This window comes from Leuciscus leuciscus (genome assembly GCF_965113295.1).
Source record: "Leuciscus leuciscus genome assembly, chromosome: 21".
Classification (NCBI taxonomy): Eukaryota; Metazoa; Chordata; class Actinopteri; order Cypriniformes; family Leuciscidae; genus Leuciscus; species Leuciscus leuciscus.
The window spans coordinates 28,397,774-28,420,526 of NC_138745.1; the positions used below are offsets into that span (position 1 = coordinate 28,397,774).

General features: G+C 37.9%; 1 protein-coding gene across 2 annotated transcripts in view; it reads left to right on the forward strand.

Annotated features, from left to right (window-relative positions):
- Positions 1–1,754: 1,754 nt before the first annotated feature.
- Positions 1,755–22,753, forward strand: part of cyth1b (cytohesin 1b) — a 69,283-nt gene continuing 48,284 nt past the window's right edge. Inside the window, exon 1 of one of the 2 annotated variants that reach the window (XM_082152995.1) lies at positions 1,755–1,913. In XM_082152995.1, the coding sequence (XP_082009121.1) occupies positions 1,895–1,913 (19 nt within the window). In that variant the 5' untranslated portion in view covers positions 1,755–1,894. Of the gene's footprint in view, positions 1,914–12,081; positions 14,848–22,753 lie in introns of those variants that run through there. The other variant, XM_082152993.1, reaches the window with a different exon arrangement.

A 22,753-nucleotide genomic window follows, 5' to 3' on the forward strand; every position in this document is an offset into this window, starting at 1 on the left:
AATCCACAATGTGCTGCTCTGAGAGAGAATGAAGTAAAATAAATAAATTAATGCAATGGTTGGAAAATCTCATGGCAAGTTTGTTGGCAATGACTCCATCTTAATGATGACATCACCACTCTGGCTGTGGCTGCACAGCCCCTTCGATTGAAATGTCACATGACCTTGTTTTTATTTCAGTTTTGCATTTTGAAAAATCTCTTCTTAATAAAGAGCTTAGTTAAAAGAGCACAGAGTCTTAGTTTATCACAAGGCCCAATCTCAAGACACACATCCTTAACTTCAGGGGCTGAGAAGATAGTCGCCTCTGTTGTACTAGTTTTGACTGAGTTCTACAAGAAAGCTTGGTATTGATGCTGTGCTTTTGTGAAGGAAAGAAACTTTGTGACTTGGTCTGCTGTTGCGTGTTTGATGGTGTGCGGCACAGACAAAAGCAATTTAGTGTCTGTGGTAATACTTAACAAGGAAACTATGTCAAAAATGTGTATGTGGTGCCCAGAAGGAGTGTTTTCGTGATTTTTTTATTTATTTTTTGCATCCCTTGCAAAAAACCTGCAGACAGAGCTATACAATGAAACACCAAGCTTTCTTGTGATGGCCAATTTGTAAACAGTGGCAACAGTGAACTAATCTGCGCATCTATAAGGAATTTTTACATAATGATTTAGAAATTACAGTCTGGCTTTTCTTAAAATACGACTGCATTATTCCAACAGAGGTTTTCTTATAGGAACATAGCGAGGTTATTGTCTGGCTCTGTGTGTTTGGAATAGCAATTACTGCTTCTGTCAATCATTAAACAATTACCAATAGAGTGAGGCTGCAGACATACAGGAGATGAGAATAAAAGCAGAAGAGCTGAACATTTATTCACTTATTATGTGAGCCCACTGTTTAATTTATATTAAGACTAAATCCTGTAATTAGATGTATCATCCTGAAAAGGCAGTATTTAATGTGCAACAGGTAAATACCATCTAGGAAGTAAAATTATATGCTTAACAAAATAATGCGTAGGAGAAATTACATGTTTTAAAACTACGCCAACATAATTTTACATTTAAAAAAGACAGGAAAAAATCTTATTGTATTTATGGTATCTGGTGGGTGACAATAGCATAATTGTTAGCATTCAAGTTGCAAATGCAGGGATGTTTTATTTTAATTTTAATCATTAATATTTTATTTTTTAAAACTTCACCAACTTAATTTTACATTTGAAAATTACAGCAAAAAAAAAAATCTTACTGTATTTATGGTTTCTGATGGGTTTCAAACCCATGGATGATAATAAAAATAAAAATAAATATGTAATGTAAAATGTAATGTAATGTTAAAGTGACTTAATTCAAACCATTTGTGTAATTTAATAGCCCTTATTTCAATCTCTCAAGAGGTTATGGAGACTCCTGCTGGACAGAATAAAACATGGCGGAAAAAAGAGAGAGGAAAGCACATAGGGCATAAAAAAAAAATAAAAAAAAAAAAATAATATATATATATATATATATATATATATATATATATATATATATATATATATATATATATATATATATATATATTATAAAAAAAATAATAAAAAAAATGTGAATGGGAGACAGATATTTGTTCTTTCAGAACACTGAAGAGGCTGGCTGTGTCTAAAAACCAAGCCAGCGTTCTACATAGGCAGACTTTTGGGCCGTTTTTGCGCGCTCATGATGCCAAGAAATGCTGTCTATGTAGGTGACTTACTAGGTTTTCAGACACGGCCAATGTGTGTGTACAGTTCACCGTGAGTGGAACCGAAGTAACCTGGAAGAGAAAAGAGCAGCGCGACTGAGTGACAAGTGATGTTGAGTGTGTTTGGCGGAGGAAGACTAGAGCTGTCTGTGTGAAACACCGCTGCAGGATGGACGCGGACGATTATGGTAAGTTTTATGTCATTAAAGTTTTATATGACTGAATAACGTGTTAAGACTGACAGCGGCGTGTCAAAGTGCATTATGGTGTAAAACAATGGCAGATTAATAGAAGTTTGTGTTTAATTGGAATCCAAATGAGACCAAACTAACAGGTCGATGCTAAATAATAAAGCAAACATTTGCATGCTGGCAGTGACTTATAAAACACAATGTTTGACTAAGTTTGTCAGTAGGGACACCATGTTGACATGACAGACAAGTTGTTGACCCAAATGTTTGGTTTGTGTGCATCTATTTCTGTTCATATGTATCTTTTTAAAGCTAAAGTTAGCCAAGGATTTGTATGTGCTTTGAAAGAGTCATCATAAATTCAGATATGTTGCTGTGTTGTTATAGAGGACGACCCAAATTGATCTCATTCACTTTAATGCTATTTATACAGTATATTAAAAAGATGGGGTTTGAGTTTGTTTTTGTGATGTTTAATGAACCTTTTAAAACTCAAAATTCTTAAAATTGTATTTTTCTATATTGTGCCCACACCCACAGTAAAATATTTTAGCTTTTTTCATTGCTTTTTTTGTTTTTTTGTAGAATGTCAGAGTAGCAGAAATGATGTTACAGGATATCCTGAGTGAAAACAACACACACACCACAGAGCTTTTGAAGAGTGGTTAAATGTCTGTTTTTGTACAAGAGTGAAACCTGTTCAAAAGTGACACCTGTTTAAAAGCAGTGAAAACAAAGAAGCTCTAGAAGTTTGTACCAAACAGTTTTCCTAAAGTTTCCTGAAGTCTTGTTGAAGACAATGAAATGATTTCACGAGCAGCAGGAACTAAATGCACCACACCCACCTTAAATGCACACTCTTAGGGCTGTATTTTGTCATTTCCATAACAACTTGAGTCATAATAGAAATGACGGCTCATTTGTCCGTTAGACTCTATTTGTTGCACCTCTTTATGATTTGAGATTTGAGATTTTTGTGGTCTTGTTGGTAGTCGCTTGTTTTTTTTTCATAAAAATGAATGTCAGTGGGGTCCAAAAAACATTCATTGTTTAGATATTTTTCAGTATGTCGTCCTTTGAGTTTTACAGAATAAAGAAAGTCACACAGGTTTGCAACGACAAGAGTATGTGTAAATGACGACAGAATTTTATTTTTTGGGGTGAACTATACCTTTAAGATCTGATAAACACAGACTAATTTGAATGCTAAAAATTAAAACCTAACAAATAGAGAACACATTACAGCAGCGGCCAGAGAAATGAGATGGGTTTGAATGTGTTGATGGTCGAGGACCTAACTAACAGTGATAGGCCATTCTAAAATCTTGGCACAAAAGAAGCCATGATCCCCCTTGACCTTTAGAAGTGAACTTAAAGAGGACTTCTTATGCTGTTTTACTTTTTTAACTTTCTTTAGTGTGAAATTTAGCTGTTTGAGCATGAAAAAGGTCTGCAAAGTTACAAAGCACAAAGTCTATTCCAAAGGGAGTTATTCTCAATATCAATGCGCAGTGTTTCTGAATTCCCTGAAACGCCTTGATTGTAGTCTTTAATTTTCTTCCAGGAATCACAATATTCCTCATTTAAATAAATCCCGCCCAAGACATACGCAAAAAAAGGAGCGAGGCCTGAGGCGTTTTTTAATACCAAGTACACAAAGTTCGGACTTGCGTCCTTGGTAGTTCGGACTTGCCAAGTTCGACTCAAGAGAACGAATTCCCGAGGATGGGAGGACGCAAGTCTGGCGATTCTGCAAACGGTACAGCAGTGTTCTTGATAACGTCACTCAGCTCGCTCTGGCTACTCCGGTTATCTTTGTATGTATACACTCACCTAAAGGATTATTAGGAACACCTGTTCAATTTCTCATTAATGCTATTATCTAATCAACCAATCACATGGCAGTTGCTTCAGTGCATTTAGGGGTGTGGTCCTGGTCAAGACAATCTCCTGAACTCCAAACTGAATGTCAGAATGGGAAAGAAAGGTGATTTAAGCAATTTTGAGCGTGGCATGGTTGTTGGTGCCAGACGGGCCGGTCTGAGTATTTCACAATCTGCTCAGTTACTGGGATTTTCACGCACAACCATTTCTAGGGTTTACAAAGAATGGTGTGAAAAGGGAAAAACATCCAGTATGCGGCAGTCCTGTGGGCGAAAATGCCTTGTTGATGCTAGAGGTCAGAGGAGAATGGGCCGACTGATTCAAGCTGATAGAAGAGCAACTTTGACTGAAATAACCACTCGTTACAACCGAGGTATGCAGCAAAGCATTTGTGAAGCCACAACACGCACAACCTTGAGGCGGATGGGCTACAACAGCAGAAGACCCCACCGGGTACCACTCATCTCCACTACAAATACGAAAAAGAGGCTACAATTTGCACAAGCTCACCAAAATTGGACAGTTGAAGACTGGAAAAATGTTGCCTGGTCTGATGAGTCTCGATTTCTGTTAAGACATTCAGATGGAATTTGGCGTAAACAGAATGAGAACATGGATCCATCATGCCTTGTTACCACTGTGCAGGCCGGTGGTGGTGGTGTAATGGTGTGGGGGATGTTTTCTTGGCACACTTTAGCCCCCTTAGTGCCAATTGGGCATCGTTTAAATGCCACGGCCTACCTGAGCATTGTTTCTGACCATGTCCATCCCTTTATGACCACCATGTACCCATCCTCTGATGGCTACTTCCAGCAGGATAATGCACCATGTCACAAAGCTCGAATCATCCCCCACAGTCACCAGATCTCAACCCAATAAAGCATCTTTGGGATGTGGTGGAACGGGAGCTTCGTGCCCTGGATATGCATCCCACAAATCTCCATCAACTGCAAGATGCTATCCTATCAATATGGGCCAACATTTCTAAAGAATACTTTCAGCACCTTGTTGAATCAATGCCACGTAGAATTAAGGCAGTTCTGAAGGCGAAAGGGGGTCAAACACAGTATTAGTATGGTGTTCCTAATAATCCTTTAGGTGAGTGTATTTTAGGCAACAATAAAACTAAATATGTTAAAAAACACCACTCAGCCTCTTTTCATTTAAAAAAATCTTAAACATATTAATCGCCACTCAAATGTGGTTCAGGCAACAACGCGTACATTGATTATCTTCACAGCATGTATTTTTAACAAAACGAAATATAAAACACAACCCTACCTCTTTTCATTTACATTTTAAAAATATTAAACATTAATATGTGGTTCAGGCAATATGTGCATTTGTACTCTGATTTATAGATTCATGAGACCAAAGATTGCCCGTTAGATATACACAAGACGAATTATATCTCATGTTTAACCACTACAGAGACATCAGAGGCAGCGGACTAAGAGATAAGGCTGTTCTCGTGGGGTTAATGAGAACTACATTTCATGACACAATAACAGTAGTATTTTTAAATTACGCGGGTTTTCTCATCCGCTATTGACGCTTGCTGGTTGGTGCAAGATGCATTCTGGGATACCTGGCTCAGGCTGTCTCAAGTCCGCACAAATCACCTCTCAATGCATCCTCGATAAAAGGGGCGGATCAAGAACACATCCGGGGATTTGAATTGTGCTTGGCTAGATGTGAACTTTGAATTGGAAGAGTACTTGGGTAGCGACTGATGACGTTTCACAAGAACACAATTACAGACAAGAACGCATGTTGAGAAACGTTTAGTAGTGTATTGAAACTTGCGATTATGGTAAGGGTCATGACATTTCCATAAACACGCTCAAATGAGTTGACCAATCACAACACACTGGTCCAGCTGACCAATCAGAGCGCATTGCACTTTTTGGAAGGAGGGGCCTTATAGAGATAGGAACTAAACAGAGCGGTACTGACAAACCTGAAAACCTATTGTAGTAGACCCCAAAAACATCAAGACTTTGTAAAAGGGCATAACTGGTCCTACTTAAAAGTTCTATTTTTTTGTTGTTGTAAAAGTCTGTTCTGAAAATCAACCTCTCTTGATCTTTCCCTCTTTATTTATTTGTTCCTTTCTCTCACTGTCTTTAGCTTATCAGTCTTGATAAATGATTACTGATAACAGAATTGAATCATATAAATCTTTTTGAATGGAAAAGAATGTCTGGAGTATATTTCAGACTGACTTCATGTTCAGAGGCCGAGGGATCGTAACTTGAGAGGATGAGGTTTCATCATGCACAGATTTATAGCAGTGGTCTTTTCAGTAGTGCATCAGTTAATTAGCTGTTAAATGCTAGTTTTACACCTCACTGCCAGTAAAGAAACACCAAATGCAAGTTCAGCTTCTAAAATGATCATTTTATCCACTGAGCAGACTTGTGAATGTGGACAGGTATGTGGGGCTGGGATATGTCTCTCATTACCACGGTTACAGCTGCAGACGTGGCAAAGTGTCACATCCAGGAAAGAGCAAAGCTCCACAGGAAACCTCTGAGTTTGTCCTCACTTTACCTCTTTCAGCTGTCACTCAATGATGTTAACTCCTCCCTGGCAGTCTGTTGCTCCAGTTAGATACAGCAAGAGTTTGAACAGAGGTTTGTTTTTGATGTACTCTCTCTGCCAAACTTTCTGCTGTCTGTGCATTTTGGGGTTTACTTGTTAGCTGCAAATCAAGACTGTTTACAGTGAAGACCGCACATACAAAATCCAATTTTAGCTTCATCTAAAGTTAAGACTAGTGTCCTACTTTTCTGTCCACTACTTGAGCAGGCTTACATTAACAAACAGATTCTAAATTAGTTCCCAACTAAGACATCCATGTCAGTGTAAATAAATATTAAATACATAAAAAAAGGTATATATGGAAAGAATACAAAACCGATTGATGTAATGCAGATGAACTGATGGAGTTTAGGTATAAAGTCACAAATTGTGCACTAACACAAAATGACCAGTAGATGGCATCTATTTCCACAAAATATCCAGCTCATAAATATAGGCTACACATAGGAAAATGATCACAAAATTCAAGCATGTCATAAGATGATATAATAACCATGTGGTCATGCCACTTTTTAAAATAGCTTTTAAAGGTCATATAACAGAAATAAAGTTATTTATTTTTCTCCTCAAAATCAAAAGTGCATGAAAAGTAAAATTGTCTTTATTCTGTATAACTCATTAAATATGTAATGGTGATGAATGAGGATTTGGCAGATATTCTAACATAAACATTTATTTCAAACATTTGCTTTTAAAATGTATTGGCGTACAAATGCATAAATCATTAATCTCTTAAATACTAAGTTCAGTATCCTGCTCTGCTGGATTGATGCATGGATGCATGTTAGGGTTAAAAGCGAGGAAAATAGAGAGATATAGTGCCTATATGAGCTGAGTTTGTTCCTGGTTGGCATAGTGACCGCTCCTGTGTCATGATGCTTGGGTTTTGTAGGGGTTTTGATAGTCACTGAGTGTGCATTTAAGTCCTAAGCACCTCTCATGCTTAAGCGTCGCTCTGCTAGCGAGACCAAGGCTGCTGTAACTTGTGCTTCTGGTACGTAGGCTGGTCCATTGAGTATCATCTGGGATTCTAGCCATTAAAACTACAGGGCCTGCCTGCCGGCTTACCCACCTCCCATTCTGTAGGTTTCAGATTGAATATCACTAGTCACCAAAACAAGGCTCATCAAACCACATGGTTTTTGTGTCATCATGATACAGTATAGAAAACCTGCATGCATTTTTTGGTATAAAAGATGGTGTATATTTTTACACTATAGGTTTAGGAATGTCATTGTCATCTCTTCGTTTTGTGAATCTTCTGGGCTGTCCAATCCTATTACATTAAGACTGAAAGTTTGGGTCAGGGACAAGGGAAAAACAATCAGATCTAAACATAAAGGGCATTTGAAAAGTAAAACTGTTTTTTAATATGATGTTTATATACAAATATTGAACGAAACGCCTACAGTATAATGCGATTTAATTCATAGATAAATATTACAAAGTTAAGTTAAACTGCAGTGTGTTTGTTACATTTTTTACTTGGAATTAAGCTCACCTTATGGCTTCCATCATTCACCCTTCCTTCTCCATGCACCCTTTGATTTCATCCAAAAAATATTGCTGTTTTTCTCCCTTCTAAAGTCTCTCTAGCGCTCTCTCATTAATCTTAAGCTCCAGAGAAGCAGAAATCCTCAAAAGACTGATCTGTTTTAAGATCAACTGAGATGAAACAGCAGCTTTCCTGCACGGGACGACTGGGGCTCGAAATATGAGTGTTAGGTCAGTAGCAGCCAACAGCCTGACGACCTCCCATTTGTCCTGTTTATGAAAGGGTTAGAGACAATCTGCCATGATCAACTACTGGAATAGATCATCCCATAAAGATTTAAAGATTTAATGAACTATTATTCGCAGAATTGTAATGTTGTTGTTACTTATGTACTATAATACTTCTTTAATGGTGGAGTAGTCTGAAGTTGATGCTTACAGCCCCAGTGACAGCTTTCGTACCTTTTTTTTTCTGAGAGTATTCAGTTCATATTATTTTACCTTTGTTAGTACAGTACATTACAAGTTTAGTCAAGTTTAGTTCAACCAAAAAAAGATTTACTCACCTTCATGTCATTTCAAACCTGTGTTACTTTATTCCTTCTACAGAACAGAATGAATTGTGAATAATGTACTGATCACATTTTCATGCTATTACTGTACAGTTAATGGAGACTAGAGGTTTCTGAACCAAAAACCGAATCAGTCACAGTCATCAAGATGTAAACATTTTAATTGAATCATGGCATACAACTTTTTGTGGTTCTTGGAAGAAAGAAAATCATGCAGGTTTGGAACAACATGAGGGTGAGTAAATTATGACAGAATGTTAATTGTTTGGGAAATGCTTGTTTAAGAGTTGTCACATAAGGGTTGTGCATGTGTATGTGCTTATTTATTTTTTAAAACTGGTTCATTCCTCTATGGATGACGAACCTGCAGATATCACAGATGTTAAATGAAAGCTTTTACTGCTGGCATATGATGCTAGTTTGGCTTGGAAATGGTATCTCATTACTGCCAAATTGCTCTTCTACACTTATCTTCCTTTGAACCTTATTTTTTATTGTGTGTACTTTCATTGTATTGTTTTGCTTGATAAATATTATCAGTAATTTCACCTAATGTACAATGTATCCACCGGGGAACAGAAATGACCATAATGCGGGGATACACAAAGTCTGGCTCATCACAACAGTCTGGATTTGTGGGACAGTTCATATGTGCTTCTGTTTCTGCACTGTAAATGAGCATCACAACACCAGAAACCAAAAAGCCATCCATTATAATGAATGAATCTGTCTAAACTGCATATGAGCGTGTCCATTATAGTGCAGTGTAGACTGCCTCGCTGATTATAATTGTGTTGTTTTGTCACATTGCTTGTTTGCAGTGTAGATGGGGTGTAAAACTTCTCATGAAATGTTTTGCAACTTGTTAAAAATCCATTTCTTTAAACATGCAAAGCATCAGAATATGCAAATCATCAGTGATTGGTACCAAGTGTCAAGTTGTTTGCTGCATATTTAAACCATTACAAACCATTACAAAGGTTTTATGTTTTTTTTTTTATATATCATCAGATCAATACGTCCATCTGTTCTGTTAATAACTGTAACTGAGGCTACAGATGCACAAGATTTGAAAATGAAGATGAGGCTAAATTATGACAAAAGAAAATACACTCACCTAAAGGATTATTAGGAACACCATACTAATACTGTGTTTGACCCCCTTTCGCCTTCAGAACTGCCTTAATTCTACGTGGCATTGATTCAACAAGGTGCTGGAAGCATTCTTTAGAAATGTTGGCCCATATTGATAGGATAGCATCTTGAAGTTGATGGAGATTTGTGGGATGTATATCCAGGGCACGAAGCTCCCGTTCCACCACATCCCAAAGATGCTCTATTGGGTTGAGATCTGGTGACTGTGGGGGCCATTTTAGTACAGTGAACTCATTGTCATGTTCAAGAAACCAATTTGAAATGATTCGAGCTTTGTGACATGGTGCATTATCCTGCTGGAAGTAGCCATCAGAGGATGGGTACATGGTGGTCATAAAGGGATGGACATGGTAAGAAACAATGCTCAGGTAGGCCGTGGCATTTAAGCGATGCCCAATTGGCACTAAGGGGGCTAAAGTGTGCCAAGAAAACATCCCCCACACCATTACACCACCACCACCAGCCTGCACAGTGGTAACAAGGCATGATGGATCCATGTTCTCATTCTGTTTACACCAAATTCTGACTCTACCATCTGAATGTCTCAACAGAAATCGAGACTCATCAGACCAGGCAACATTTTTCCAGTCTTCAACTGTCCAATTTTGGTGAGCTCGTGCAAATTGTAGCCTCTTTTTCCTATTTGTAGTGGAGATGAGTGGTACCCGGTGGGGTCTTCTGCTGTTGTAGCCCATCCGCCTCAAGGTTGTGCGTGTTGTGGCTTCACAAATGCTTTGCTGCATACCTCGGTTGTAACAAGTGGTTATTTCAGTCAAAGTTGCTCTTCTATCAGCTTGAATCAGTCGGCCCATTCTCCTCTGACCTCTAGCATCAACAAGGCATTTTCGCCCACAGGACTGCCGCATACTGGATGTTTTTCCCTTTTCACACCATTCTTTGTAAACCCTAGAAATGGTTGTGCGTGAAAATCCCAGTAACTGAGCAGATTGTGAAATACTCAGGCCGGCCCGTCTGGCACCAACAACCATGCCACGCTCAAAATTGCTTAAATCACCTTTCTTTCCCATTCTGACATTCAGTTTGAAGTTCAGGAGATTGTCTTGACCAAGACCACACCCCTAAATGCATTGAAGCAACTGCCATGTGATTGGTTGATTAGATAATTGCATTAATGAGAAATTCCTAATAATCCTTTAGGTGAGTATATATATATATATATGTATGTATGTATGTGTGTGTGTGCTTAACAAATTTATTAGACCACTTGTCATAATAAAGAGAAAACACAAATATTTTAGGAATCTGTCAAAAACTTTTTTTTAAACTTGTCAGTTATTAGGCAAATAACAAACTGAAACAACTAAATATTCTTTATTCACACATAATAACCAAAAAACGTAATATTTTGTATGGAATTCCTTGGACTTGATAAACGCTTACATTCTTGCTGGCATTGACTGTTATTGACTTCCAAATAGTTTCTTGTTGTTCCCAAAGACTTGGTTTTGATTAAACTTTTGTGCAATCGTTGAATCTACTAAATCACAAATTTGTTCAATAGGATTCAAGTCTGGACTTTGTCTTGGCCAACTGGGACTAAAGAGTTTACACATACTGGTGGATTAACCATTCCATTACAGAAACAAAAAAATGATTTTGGTAATCATCAATACTGTTAGTTTAGGGCAGCTGTGGCACAAACCTTAAATTGGGTGGCGGTCTAATAAATTTGTTAAGCACTGTACATATAATACTGTATGTGTGTGTATGTGTGAGTGTGTGTGTGTATTTAATGTGAAATATATATATATTTCACATTAAATACACACACAAAAATTACACAAAAAACACAAAAAAATATTACAAAAGAAAAAGAGTGTGTGCTAAAGAAACCACTTACTCTTAAACATTTAAGTATATATATATATATATATATATATATATATACTTAAATGTTTAAGAGTATGTGGTTTCTTTAGCACACACTCTTTTTCTTTTGTAATTTTTTTCATAATTTAGCCTAATCTTCATTTTCAAATCTTGTGCATCTGTAATCTCAGTTAATTAATAGAGCAACTGGATGTATTTTTTGTAACACAAAAAAGTGTTAGTTTCAGAATGATGAAGCAGAAAGTGTTCTTGGAATACATTTTGGATGGGGAAACCCAAGCTTCTGACCATTGTGGTTCTCTTCAGAATCCAACCTTTCATTTTCACACTTCGGTGCGCCTATGAAACCGAGAGGCCGAATGAACACTTGCCCCAACACTTGCCAGACTCTGCTGACACTGGGCAGGTCTTTATTGGTCCTCTAGTACTTCAGCTGTGCAGACACATAGACTTCGTGCCAAAATCCTCAGCTCACACCTACCTCCTACCCTTTCTGACATCACAGCATTTTTGAGAAATACATATGTGGCAAAGGTAAAAACATAGTTTTAGTGTGTTGGTTTGTCTTCTAATGCTTAAACTGGATTTGTGACTGTATCCTGATTGATTTCGATTTCGCTATATGTGTAATTTTCCTGCTGGTATGCTCATAACTGACCTTGATTTTCTTCAGGGTCCGTTTTGAGGGTGTTGGTGCAAAGGATCTTTTATTGTTAGTTTGGTTTTAGCACGGCTGCAGATTTTGACAGTACTACTATGTCTTGTTAGAGGGCTTTGGCACAGACATGTCATGAAATGTCTTAGGTCTTGATGTTTGGGTAAAAGCACTGCTGACTAACCTTTGAAATGCGACTCTCATGTCATTTTCCTCTGTTCTTTTCTTTCCCCTAGCTGCGGGGTGCCCGTCTAGTGTTCAATTAGAAAAGACTGAAAAAAGAGAAGGGAAAAATCTTTTATTTCTCTATAGTCCTGAGTCACTGCAAATGTATAAGGCTGTGAACAGTCTTGTTTGTTGGTGAGGTTGTGATGATAAAATGATCTTGATTTGCTCAGCTGAGCTTTTCTTTTTAAAGAACTTAAGATTCATTTAACTGATCAAAAGTGACACAAAAGATGACTATATTTAATTTTTTTTAGATGAAAAGAGACTATAGGAGGACACTAAAACCTGCACACTTCCTTATGAGTGGTGTAGCTTATTGGTTAACAATTTGGTCTGATGATCAAAAAGTTGTAGGTTTATGAATGATCTCCGTTGACCTTGAGAAAGACACGTAATCCTAAATTGTTCTAAAGGCGCTGTATCTGTAAGAAGTGTGCTATGAATCACTGTGGATAATAGCTTCAGCTAAATGTCAAATTAATCATTTAATGGCTAATGTTTTGCATGTTAATAATTTGCATGTTAATTATATTCTGAGCATTTTAAAAGTCTTTAATCTCACTCAAGTGTCAGTGCCTCCAATCTCCAATATCTATCTAACCACAATCGAACACCTTCAGAAATGCATCTCAAATGCAAATCAGAAAGAGTTACAAATAGTGTAGTTTAAGTACATTTCCAAATAAATTTAGTATTGTGGATAGGTGTGATTGGAATTGTGATAAATACATGGGTGGAATGGAAGGAGAGGAAGGGTGTCAGAAGATAAAATGAGGAGAGTGAGCTGGAAAGTATTGGGTGGACTTTCCAACAGGATCTCCCAATTGTCTCCCCTCTGAGATCACTTTTAGGGATGTTCCCAGATGGTTTTACAGGCGCAAAACATTGTCAAATATTATGGTTTAAGAGCACAGAAAGTGTGTTGTATATAAGGGGAATAGTTCACCAAAAAAAAAAAAAAAACTTTTATTTTGTATTCAAAAGGGGGGAAAAAATAAGAATTGTAGTTTTTAGGTTGAAATGTCATGCATACAATCAGGCTACTCTTCATTCTAAAAAAAAAAATTTTTTTGGAAAGCTGAGATTGTTATTTGAGGGTAATATTCTGTTCCTGTTTCATGGCACATGACCAGTAACAAGTCAGCGATATTCAGCGGTCTTATGATTTAATAGTATTGCACAAACACCATTTCTTTTAAGTCATGCATGCTTTTTAGAAACATCGCAATTGCAACCAGATTTTCCTCATAGTTTACAAAGCCCTGCGTGAATATTTACAGAATATAGTGATTTTCATTATGAAAGACTTTTTATTGTCATACATGCTTAGAAGAAAAGGTTCTCTGTATAATCTTAAAGAGTTCTGTCAGGCACTTCATACTCTATGGGTTCTCATCACGGGGTCATTTTATGGATTTAGTTTTAATTCATTTTTAAATTTTAAATGAATTAAACTGCATGAGAACTTACTTTATCACTAGAAAAAAAAAAAAAGAAATAACCATTAAACATGAAAGTATTATACCGTAATTTAAGACATTTCTCCTGTATAGAACCTTTTTGGCATAAAGTGTTCTTTAAAATTGAGTCTAGAACCTTCTATTGAGAACCCAATTGAACATTTCTTTCTAAGAGTGTATAAAATAGTAAAGGATTGCATTAAAATGCTCTTGCCGCTATACGGACAAGCAATTACCAGTATACAAACACATACACAACACAAAATGTAAAGTGATGCAAAAGCACCAATTTGGGTGCATGTGGGTTTCAGAGGGTCTCAACCTAACATAATGTACACGTGTCTGCAGGCGTACGTTAATAGGTGGGGTGGGTGATCTTGTGATTCTCTATGAGTAAACATATACATGCCCTTCAAAACCACGCATGGCTCAGATGCCCGAAATGGTTGAGCTCTGACTAAACTGCCCTCTGAGCTTGTGGGAGTGAGTGGGGAGGTGTTCTGGGAGCTGTTGATGAATCTGTGCTTATGTCAATGTAAATCCTTCTCCACCAAAGCTGTTTCAGCACCACAGCAGAGACTTTCAAACAGAAAGGGTCGTAGACACAGAGAAACAGAGGGGGGAGCTTAGAAAGCCCTGCATGGTAAACACAAAGTGGCGGTGAGTATGAAGAGAGAGAGAGAGAGAGAGGAGGAGGAGAGTCTGTACAAGGAGAGAAGTCAGTGAGTGAGATTGCAAGACCAGCACACATCAGAGCAGAGAAGCAGTGCTGTGGATCTTTGCTTTGGAATCTGTCAGACAGGAAAACCCAAAGGAAAAATTAATGATAAAGAAGAGCGTTATATAATTATCAACAGTTCTGCTTTCGGACAAAAGGGGAAGTAGCTTGTGTTTTCTCTCTCGTCGCTCAATCGCACACTCATCAGAGTGAAACAGGGACAGTTGAGCTATGGGGACGGTAAGCGAACTCTGTGCGTCCAGCTTCCAGGCGTTCCTGTGTCCTACGGTTAGCCCGGCTCCTCCAGCAGGTGGGTCTGTCATCATGAATTACATCCATTAAAAATCTGGGATTTGTCCAAAACTGTTTATTAAAGGGGTCATGAAATGCATTTTCAGATCTTTAAATTATGTTTCTGAAGGTTAGCTTATGAAGTTAACAAAGTTTTTTTTTTTTTTTTTACCAAATATATGTAAAATTGATTTTCCACCCTCATTTTCACTATGTCAAACACACTCTGTTTTGAGGGATGTTACCTCTTACAGAAACACAAGTAAACACCCAATACGGTGATTGAAGAGCTTCACTGCAACGCATCCATGCCCTTCACCACAGTATGTTTGACATGTTTTGATGCTTGAGATAGCCAGCACTGTAATAGAGACATATGTGTTTAAGCCCGAGGCAGAAAATACTTGCTTTCTTCACACTTTATTAATACTAAACTCAAGAAAACATTGTTAATCCATGTATACTGATTTATTAGCAGCATTAACAGTAATACACTTGGTCTCTTGATAGCGTTATATGCTGGCTGTATGATGACGTTTATTACAAACACTCTTAAAGATTGTTAATAAATGTACTTACCTGTGTTGCCTCAGAGGACAAACATGGCCCTGCCATAGATTTCAACAAAAGATATTTAGAAAAACAGGCAGCTTGAACATAATTGACATTCTGGTGGTGTGAAATAACTCAAACAAATGAACTTTCTCGTTCAATTGCTCTGGATCATCAAAATAAACTTCAGTCATGTATTCGTAATAGTTTCGGAACTGTATGCCCAGTTTTGGAGGTGTTGTTTGTCTACATCCAGGGACAGAATACCGTCTGGCGGTCTTTCTCGACATTCTCCCACAGCAGTATCACTCTTCTATGTCGATAGACATGAGTTATTAAGAGCACACCTTATTGATAGTAACCTCTTATGTGTAAATAAATGTCAAGGACATTTGGATTTTTCTATTTCATGACCCCTTTGTGATGCATTCATAGAGCTGGAACCATCTGAGATCTGAGTAAAGTGTATATTGGTGTTGTTGCCGTGGTGATAAAAAGTGTCCCTGGATCATGAAAGTGTTGGATGGAGAGACGGAGCTGCCGTCATGCTCATGCAATGTGAGACAAATCGTTTGTTGTGTTGATGGAAAGTTGCTGAGTTGTCAGAAATGGTGTTTAGGATACGGTTGCAATACTAATAATAGTGTCTCCGAGTGATGATTGTGAGACTTGAAACGTCCACCTGTTGCCCACTGACCTTCAGTCGTGTCCTATAACTATAGTAATATGATCAGGTTGCATTGTGGACTTTGTCTGCACTGTTTTTTAATGTACTTAGTCTTGCATTCCTCGGTTTGTGTGTGTTTATTTGTTTGTTTTAACACTCTCGGTGGGTTTGTGCGTGCTTGTTGCTCATAAGTGCTTTTTGTGTGAATTAAGTGTTGGAGCTGCTGAGAGAATCACTTGGTGAGAATGAAGAGGAGAAACTCTAAATCAGGGAGAGAGAGAGAGACAGATGAAGGGGTGGGATTGATGAAGATTTGATTCTTGGTTGATTTTGTTTTAGGCATCATAATAAGAGAGAAAATTAATGAAGGGATTAGATCTGTGGCTTTTTATTTTAAATGGATTTTCTCTTCTTATTCTTTTTCTTTTTCATGCCATCTGTCAAAACTCTGTGATAAAATCCCCCTTATTGTCCCAAAAGAAAGCACATCAGAAAACACAACAACTTCTTGTTTTTGGACAGAATCTCTTATTTATTTGATAGAGCTTTCCCTAATTTACTTAACAATTGTATTAAATCGCAGAGAAGTTTTTTACTTAATGGTTGCTCTTCATTGCTCTTAATGGAGGTCTCTCTCTCCTGTTTCCTGGAAGTTCTTTGTCTCAGATGTTTCTCCTATTCCTTGGGAGAAATAAAAAATGGTTTTTCTGCAGGTTACTTAGTTGTAGTTGGCACTTGGCAGCAAATGGGTTTATGAGTGTGTCAGTGAATCATTCACTCAACCAAATCATTTAAAAAGCTGATTCATTCGGAATCCATGTGCATTGGAGACTGCTTTGATATTTGGAGTTATCTTAGTTGTCGGAGCAGAAACAGATGAGGTAACTGGGAATATTGTGCCTAAAATGTAAGTGATCAGTATTTATGTCTTGCATAATGAACTATAGAAAAGCAATATATCACACTTGCGAAATACTATTGCGCTTGCGCTATATTGCATGGATATTGGATAATGATTCAATAACTGAAAATATGAATGAATGAATGAATGAATGAAACCTTTATTGCCCCGAGGGGAATTTGTTTTGGACTCATGGGAGCCACATTAAACATCAACACAGCAAACATGATATAACAATAAGACAAAAAACAGAACATGTACAACAACAACAATAATACAGCAAAGGCATGAAATCATCAGTTCAACAGCTTAAAAGAATCAATAAATAAATAAATATTCAATATTCAATAATGCGCATTTAAAATGTGTCTATGTGCCTATGGATGATCTATTTAGTAATTTACATTTACATTTACATTTATTCATTTACATTTATTCATTTACATTTATTCATTTAGCTGACGCTTTTATCCAAAGCGACTTACAATTGCTATATATGTCAGAGGTCGCACGTCTCTGGAGCAACTAGGGGTTAAGTGTCTTGCTCAGTGACACATTGGTGTCTCACAGTGGATTCGAACCCGGGTCTCTCACAACAAAGGCATGTGTCTTATCCATTGCGCCACCACCACCCCCCCTTGTAATTGAATGCTCCTCGGCAAAAATGATGTAATATATCGTTTAGTTTTTATTCGGGGCATTCTAAATCTACGTCCAGAGGGGAGGGGGGAAAATTCTGAACAAAGTGGGTGCAATGGATCCTCCAATATACACTGCTCAAAAAAATAAAGGGAACACTTTTTAATCAGAGAATAGCATCAAGTCAGTTAAACTCCTGGGATATTGATCTGGTCAGTTAAGTAACAGAGGGGGTTGGTAATCGGTTTCAGCTGCTTTAGTGTTAATGAAATTAACAGCAGGTGCACTAGATGGGCAACAGTGAGACAACCCCCAAAACAGGAATGGTTTTACAGGTGGAGGCCACGGACATTTTTTCCCTACTCATCTTTTCGGACTGTTTTTCACCAGTTTTGCATTTGGTTAGGGTCAGTGTCACTACTGGTTGCATGAGGCGATACCTGGACCCTACAGAGGTTGCGCAGGCAGTCCAGCTCCTTCAGGATGGCTCATCAATACGTGCCATTACCAGAAGGTTTGCTGTGTCTCCCAGCACAGTCTCAAGAGCATGGAGGAGATTCCAGGAAGACAGACAGCTACTCTAGGAGAGCTGGACAGGGCCGTAGAAGGTCCTTAACCCATCAGCAGGACCGGTATCTGCTCCTTTGTGCGAGGAGGAACATGATGAGCACTGCCAGAGCCCTACAAAATGACCTCCAGCAGGCCACTGGTGTGAATGTCTCTGATCAAACAATCAGAAACAGACTTCATGAGGGTGGCCTGAGGGCCCGACGTCCTCTAGTGGGCCCTGTGCTCACTGCCCAGCACCAGGGAGCTCGATTGGCATTTCCCATTGAACACCAGAATTGGCAGGTCCGCCACTGGTGCCCTGTGGTTTTCACAAATGAGAGCAGGTTCACCCTGAGCACGTGACAGACAGGAAAGGGTCTGGAGAAGCCGTGGAGAATGTTATGCTGCCTGTAACATCGTTCAGCATGACCGGTTTGGTGGTGGGTCAGTGATGGTCTGGGGAGGCATATCCATGGAGAGACGCACAGACCTCTGCAGGCTAGACAATGGCACCCTGACTGCCATTAGGTATCGGGATGAAATCCTTGGATCCATTGTCAGACCCTATGCTGGTGCAGTGGGTCCTGGGTTCCTCCTGGTGCACAACAATGCCCGGCCTCATGTGGCGAGAGCATGCAGGCATTTCCTGGAGGATGAAGGAATGATATCATTGAAGGGCCACCACACTCACCTGACCTACATCCAATAGAACACCTCTGGGACATTGTGTTTCGGTCCATCTGACATCACCTGGTTGCACCTCAGACTGTCCAGGAGCTCAGTGATGCACTGGTCCAGATCTGGGAGGAAATACCCCAGGACACCATCCATCGTCTCATTAGGAGCATGCCCCGACGTTGTCAGGCATGCATACAAGCACGTGGGGGCCATACAAACTACTGAGTACCATTTTGAGTTGCTGCAATGAAATTTCAGCAAAATTGACAAGCCTGCTGCATCATTTTTTCACTTAGATTTCTGGGGTGTCTTTGAATTCAATCCTCTGTAGGTTGATCATTTTCATTTCCATCAAACGATGTGGCATCCTTTCGTTCATAACACATTACCCAGTCCATATTAGTATAGATATCCAGCATGATATTTTTCCCCATTGAGATATGATGTGTTTTCAAAGTGTTCCTTTAATTTTTTTGAGCAGTGTACATATGTACAATATGTACAAATACATATGTACATGGGTTCACTGGCGGCTGGCGCTGTGTCCTTGTTTCTTTGTTATACATAAAGGATTTAATTAATTTTATTCTTTTTTTTGCAAGGCAAAAGAGTTATGGATCTTTCATGCGGAAATAGTGACTTCTTTTTCTTAGTATATGTATACTGTATATGGATGCTGTGAATCCATTTTAGGAAGTAATTTGTCATGAATCATTACCAAATCACATGGACAGGAAATTCAATGCATCTTTTTGCATGTTCTTTCATTTCTCCAGAGTTTGGCAAACTACAGCATTTTTCAATCCAGTGAAATGGGAAGTCATTTACTTTGAGTGTATAAAGGGTTGTTCCCATAATGACACTGAGCCCAAATAGACAAATACTGCATGTGTGTAAAGCTGCTCTCCTGTTCTGCACTGAATCCATCATAGAAATAGACATTTCACTCTTGGCTGATCATTATTTTAAATACAGCCTCTCGGCATCACTGTGACTGTTGTGTTATTATAGTGACTTTAGTAAGAAGATGCAAAGCATCAAGATTTATCAAGACTTAGATTTATTTCTAAGCTATTTTTTTTTTTTTTACATGATAGAGGGGTCTATCATGTATATGTATATATATATATAAAAAGTGACCAGTCCTTGGAAGATGGCTGTATTTTTTTCTTTCTTTGTAGAAAGGTGCAATTGAGAGGCCCATTCCTCCCTAAAGCTTTTTACTGTAAAAGTGCTGGTCTGTCTGTATTGAGAGATTTCACACTGTGCAAAAAAAGCCTTAGATGAGTCTAACTTCACTTAAAAGTCACTCCAAGTCAGAAATAAGAATGGTACAAAGGAATAATCAAAAGAAATGGGCCGTGGGAATGTGAGAATGGAGAGGGATATTGTGAACTCTTGTGCAGTGAGGAGGAAGTAGATTGCGTATGAGAGATTGAGTTTCATCTGCTCATACGCACACACACTATGAATCAGACGCCACGGGCGGCTCAATGAATTGTAATTGTAATGAGTCAACAAGTCAATCAAGCTTTCAAAAACATTTTTTTAATAATAATAAATAAAAAATTAATTGCATTTTTTTTCTTGATAAAAATTGTGATTGCAAATTAAAATGATTTTAAAATTCAAAGTTTGATGTGCTTGTTTGTAGGGCTGCACAATTTGGCCAAAATGATTATATATATATATGTTATTATATACAGATATAGCTTTAAAAAATTATAATTATAATTATTATTGTTATTATATTGTATTATACATATACTTTTGTGTATACGTATGCAGGTTCTTGGCCGTAATAAGCTGCAACATGACAATGCGTACTCGTGTTGCATTATGAATCACATTCCGATACATTCTGTAATGCAACAATGTGTGAAATCAAGCTTGCATAACATCTATCCAATGTTGCTGGAATCAGCCTAAGCATAGCTTACTCAGTTATTCCAGCATATTAAGCTGAGATAGTAGTATTTTACCACCGCAAAAATGAAACACTTCACCTTTAGATTGAATACACACACAGCTGCTCTCAGAATGAGCCTCACAACAAGCCTCTATACTTGAACCAAATTTGACCTGCCAGTTTTGCCTAATACAACCTATCCATGCACATTTGTAAAAACTCTTCTTTTTCATACACCCACAGCACAGTGTTGGTTGAATTATTGAATTATGATTAATTATTAGTGCTGGAAAACTATTAAAATGTGTTGAATTTGGAGAGAAAATCCCATAATATGTAGATGCACACAAAGTCCAAAATTAACACTCAATAAATTAATTAAAAAAGAAATATGTAACAACTTTTAAAAATAAAATGAATTATATGTATATGTATTTTGTGTATACCATAAAATTATTTTAAAATGTCATATGTCATTATGCTTATATATTATACGCTTATATAGACAGCAGGGGAAAAAAAAACTTTTTCATTATGTGTCTAAAATTGTGTGACTAAGAAGTTTGAAATGTGTGTGAAATTACCATTTGAAGTAACCTACCACGTACATCTCTCTTCCTAGATAGTTGGAATGAGAGTATGCTTTAGAACAATCGAAAGAAGAGCGAAAGTGACGATAGCGTAAAGGGGTTATGATGAGGAGAAGGAGTGTGTGAGCGGATAGAGGTGTGATATGAGTGAAGTGACTCATTTTTGGACTGTGAGCCCATATTATCACGCTGGAAGCAAGCCAGTGCTGCCCACTCATGGATCTCCCATGATGTCGGTGTGGTGGCCCACCAGTTCTTCTGAAGGAGTCACCGTCTGTGATGATAAACAGATAAACAGCAAAACAAATCTTATTTACATCTCTCTTTCTAGCTCTTTTCCAAAACCTAATGAGCTATCTATCTGCCTACACAGGCAGCTGCTTTCTGTGACTGCAGACTCGTGAGTTTCGACACTTTTCAGGAATTCATACAAATAGCATTTTGCATGTATTCTGTAGCGTTTGGGTGACTCAACTCAACGATCGATTTCAATATGGACTTTGTGTTGAGATTACAATTTGCTAGGTTTTGGAACAGTGCTTTTATCTCTATATCCTTAAATTTCATTTTTTTACTAGTTCTCCAGAGTCTGTTATTACCTCTCCTAAATCTATTATTCTGGGCTCTCTCATTTATTGCATCTGCTTGACAGTTAATATCCAACTCCTGTCCTAAAATCCGTCCCTCATTTTCACATGTTCTCATCTCAGATCTCCATCAGGGATGAACAGAGGAGAGTGGAAACCTACACGCAGTAATTTCATCTAAAACAAGTTGCCTCTTCTCTCAGAGTCTCAAAGGAGTAGTTCACCTTAAAATAAAGTTGTCATTATTCACTTCACTTCCATCATTTAATTTCAAAGCCTTCTGATTTCTTTATGTTATACAGTAAGCTTTGTGTGAAAAAAAAACGGACTGGAATTTAGTTTATGTAATAATCTATTAAACTCTTTAACTTCATTGAGCAGTCCCTCCAGAAAAACGCAGAGTTTTTTTGTGATTGTTGCGGGCAAAACTAAAAATTTTCGTAAAAAATGCGATGGAATATGCGGGATATTTATGCAATTTTATGCGATGAAATTGCGGGAACTTGCAAAAATTGCGGGAACTTGCAACTTGCAGCTTTTCAATGATGTCGCGTAATTACGTCACTTCATAACGTTCCCATGGCAACAGGGGAAGGCTGCGCTTGTGTGAAGTAAACGCAACATTTTTCAACTTTCTGCTAAGATGTATGTGACTTTTTGCAACGAAAATGCGGGGATTATGAAATCATGCAAATCCGCATATTTTGCATGCAGAAATCTGCAATTTATGCGGCGAAAGTGCGGCGTATTTGAAAAAATGCGTCCCCCGCATAAATATGCGGACTTTGGTTGATTATGCATTGAATCATGCGATCGCATAATCGCGTTTTTCTGGAGGGACTGATTAAGCAAA